The sequence below is a fragment of the Nicotiana tabacum genome, chromosome 11, assembly GCF_000715075.1.
Source record: "Nicotiana tabacum cultivar K326 chromosome 11, ASM71507v2, whole genome shotgun sequence".
NCBI lineage: Eukaryota > Viridiplantae > Streptophyta > Magnoliopsida > Solanales > Solanaceae > Nicotiana > Nicotiana tabacum.
In genome coordinates this window covers 124,090,666-124,094,168 of record NC_134090.1, presented here as the reverse complement: position 1 = coordinate 124,094,168, position 3,503 = coordinate 124,090,666, and the positions used below count along the sequence as shown (strand labels likewise).

General features: G+C 33.9%; 1 protein-coding gene across 1 annotated transcript; it reads right to left on the bottom strand.

The window, feature by feature from the left end:
* Nucleotides 1-1,181: 1,181 nt before the first annotated feature.
* On the bottom strand, nucleotides 1,182-1,574 carry LOC107811778 (auxin-responsive protein SAUR76-like). Its single transcript, XM_016636769.2, has one exon. It carries the CDS (start codon nucleotides 1,572-1,574, stop codon nucleotides 1,182-1,184), a length of 393 nt encoding a protein of 130 aa, XP_016492255.1.
* Nucleotides 1,575-3,503: the final 1,929 nt, after the last annotated feature.

Genomic DNA, 3,503 nt, shown 5'->3' with positions numbered 1-3,503 from the left:
CAGCGATTAATTAGATGTTAATATGGTTTCCTACTACAATTAGAAGTGTACCTTATTTAGGAATCCTCTATTATATAAAGAGGGATCCCAATCATTTGTAAGCATGATCATTGTTCACTGATAAGAATATATACAATCATTACTTCCCTGCTATTTCACTTACTGTTCATCAGAGTTGCATTATCATTTACTATTCTTACTATCCCACCTCGAGACTACCCCAAGTTGAGGTCGAGGCGTGGCTATCATACTTGTTTGATTTATTTTATTCTCTAATTTATTCGTTTATTTTCTTGCTTATCAATTACTCCCTTCGTTTCATATTAAATGAGGTACTTTCCTTTTTCGTCTGTTCCAAAACAAAGGACACATTTCTAAATTTGGAAATAATTCAACTTTAAACTCTTTCATTTTACCCATTTACCCTTAATGAGAAGCTTTTATAGCTACACAAATGTCATGACCCACAAACTTTTTACTCCTTAAGCTTTTAAGACCACAAGTTTCAAAAGTCTTTTTTTTTCTTAATCTCCGTGCCGAATCAAACTACCTCATATAATATGAAACGGAGGAAGTAGTATTGAACGAAATCACATGTCCTTAAAACCACAATATAAAATTTAATTGTTCTCCAAATTGGAGGGTAAACAAAAGTATTAGCGCAGATAAGAAAGGGTAGCCAGAAGGAAAGTAAACCATTCAGATCTGCTCTTATTGTAATAAGCAAAATCATACTGTTTATTCTTGCTACATGCATGCTCATTTGATTTCCCTCTAATTTCAAGTTTACTAAATTTAAGAGGTGCAAGCTTGGTGTTAAGAGCGATGCAGTTTCATAGAATGAGATAGATAGTATATTATTTAATCTTCACATTGTACTTTTTACTTAGATTCAAGGGATGATAGAATGTAAATTAGTTAATTTGTTTAAACGTTGCTTCAGAAAAAATGTAAGGGTATTATGCATATATACATCCCAACACTTGTATATATATTTATTAATACATGTAATACAAAGTACTATAAATATAATTTTTCGCGAATCGTTACACCCATGTAAGCAATTAATCATCTCTACCATTTTCCTAATAGCGCTAAATAAGCTGACTGCGGGGAATCCCTCCTCATGCAATATCTTTATTTCTTTTTCCTTTTTGATGAATTCCGCAATGTAAAATAGTTCAGCAAGAGTAAAATTCGACAAGTTCATCCAAGGACTCTGGCTGGTGAGGATCTGCATTTTCGAGCATCCAAAGCAAGTGTTCAAAGAGAACAACTTCACAGGCAACAGCGATTGAATCTTCTGAATTACCTGACCTTTCAACAAGTTCCCTGAAGAGTGGATGGTAGACGACCTCAGAGCTGACAAAGTAACGGCGACGTGATTTGCCAACGTAGACAGTGTGCTGGTCTTTCATGGAGCAATGACTATCATAGGAATATGAATCTTCGTCAGAGTAAGAATTATTGGTGGCTAGTACAAGGCTCTCGTTGATACCGCGGCCTACCTTGAAAGATTGCATTTTCTTCAAAACTGATTTGAGCTTTGTGAGCTTATTGCCTCCCCTAGCCATGAGATTTTTGTTAAAAGAGTTAGGTGAAAGAGAAGAGAAGAGAAACTTTTGAATTGAAGGTGAAAAGAAGAGTTGGGTGTTTGAGCGAAAGAGATAGGAAGGTTCGTATATAAAGGGGGAGGTGAAGAGCGAAAATGGTATTTTAGCTGATAGGCAGCCGTTACAATTGAATAAAAAATACATCTGTTCCACTTTATATTTACCTATTTTCTTTTTGGTCTGTTCCAAAAACAATGAATCCTTTCTAAATTTGGTAACAATTTAGCTTAAAGTTACAACTCTACCCTTAATGAGAAACTTTATAACCACATAAATACTCTGGGCCCCATTTGGACTTGTTTAGAACCACAAATTACAAAAGTATCCATTTTTTTCTTAAACTCCGTGTCCAATCAAACAGGTTCACATAAATTGAAACAGAAGTAATAAACATTTGGCGGGCCCCGCAAAATGTTTGCAAGAAGACAAAACTAGCTGCGGCTTTGGACCTATTTGGGTGAAATTTTCTAAACCCCTTTAACTTTCCTGCAATTTGCATTTCATGATTAGGATCAGAGTTCTAATCGTTGTCTTGCGGCTAGTGTTTAATACTCATTCTAAAATTTCGATTAATCCAAATTTGTATCCTATAGTTTGTACCCATTAAAAAGAAGCATTCTGTATCAACCGTTTTTTTATTTTTAAAATTCAAACACGAGACTTCTCACACCACAACCTTGGTGGTAAGATCCGAGAGCTGTGAGCCCGTGACTAATCAATTGTAAATTGATCTAGCTAGGTACATCCAAATACACTTATTTTGACTTGAAGTAGGAGTTCGTAATAACACACTGCACCTTACCGTCTTAGAATTTTAGATTCAAATTTGGTGTAGCTCCATCTTATGCCACTTAGGTTAGAGATGTAAGTGCAATGATTCAACACTTCAGTCACATGACCGCTCCGTCCTAAAGAATTTTTTGAAATGAAAATAAAAATATGTAAACTAATATATCTCTTCACCTTTCGACGAGATTCGACACCTTTACTTTATTAAATTATGAGAACTATGATAAAATTCTTAGTTTTAAATAATATAAAAAACTGTTTTCTAAAGTATTTCAAGGAGAATATGCTGTTTTTTCTTGGGCTTTATAGCCAACATTGTTAGTATTAGAGAAGGAAGCAAGATTTGGCAAATAAAGAATTTGGTCGACTTCCTTCCTCAGCAGATCGATCAAGTTGAACTAATTCTAACTAATTTAGATCATGTTTTAAATTGTCTTTTTTGGTTTCCCATCCGGTGTCTGGTAACCATATTTGATTCGCGTCGAAAATCCCACATTGGAGTAAAGCGCTCCCTAACAAAGGCGACTCGAATCCGAGACCTCTAGTTAAGGATGAAGGAGTACTTACCACTCCACCACACCCCTTGTTGGTCATATTTTCAATTGTTCTTACAAGAAATTTGAGATCAATTTGTAAAAGTTGAACAAAGAATCATAATCTGATTAAAATATTGGGAGAGAGAGAGAGTGCGCGCGCGGGGCTATGATAATAAGTACAAAAGCCCTTTATACTGGAGGGATCGTTTGGTAGGATGCATTAGATAAAATAATGTATGCATTAGCTTTGTGTATTAATAATACATTGTTTGGTAGATATTTTGAACCTATGCATTATTTATGCAAGCATCAGTTATACATTCTATTTGGTATTATCCTATGCATAACTAATGCATAGAAAATCATGGTATTAGCAATGCAATGGTTTTTAATGCATGCATTAGCTTAGTTAAAGACAAAATTGTCCTTCAAAATTTATGCTTGATTAAAATGTGCTAGTTATTATATTAATGCAAGTTTAAAATAATCCAAATAGTGAGAAATAAAAGTATATCTCTAATAAATAAATAAATACTTAGCATATTTCTTTTTTTATAAATAAATA

Bases quoted from the DNA above. Each gene is read 5' to 3' on its own strand.
- LOC107811778 (XM_016636769.2), bottom strand. From the start codon at position 1,574: ATGGCTAGGGGAGGCAATAAGCTCACAAAGCTCAAATCAGTTTTGAAG.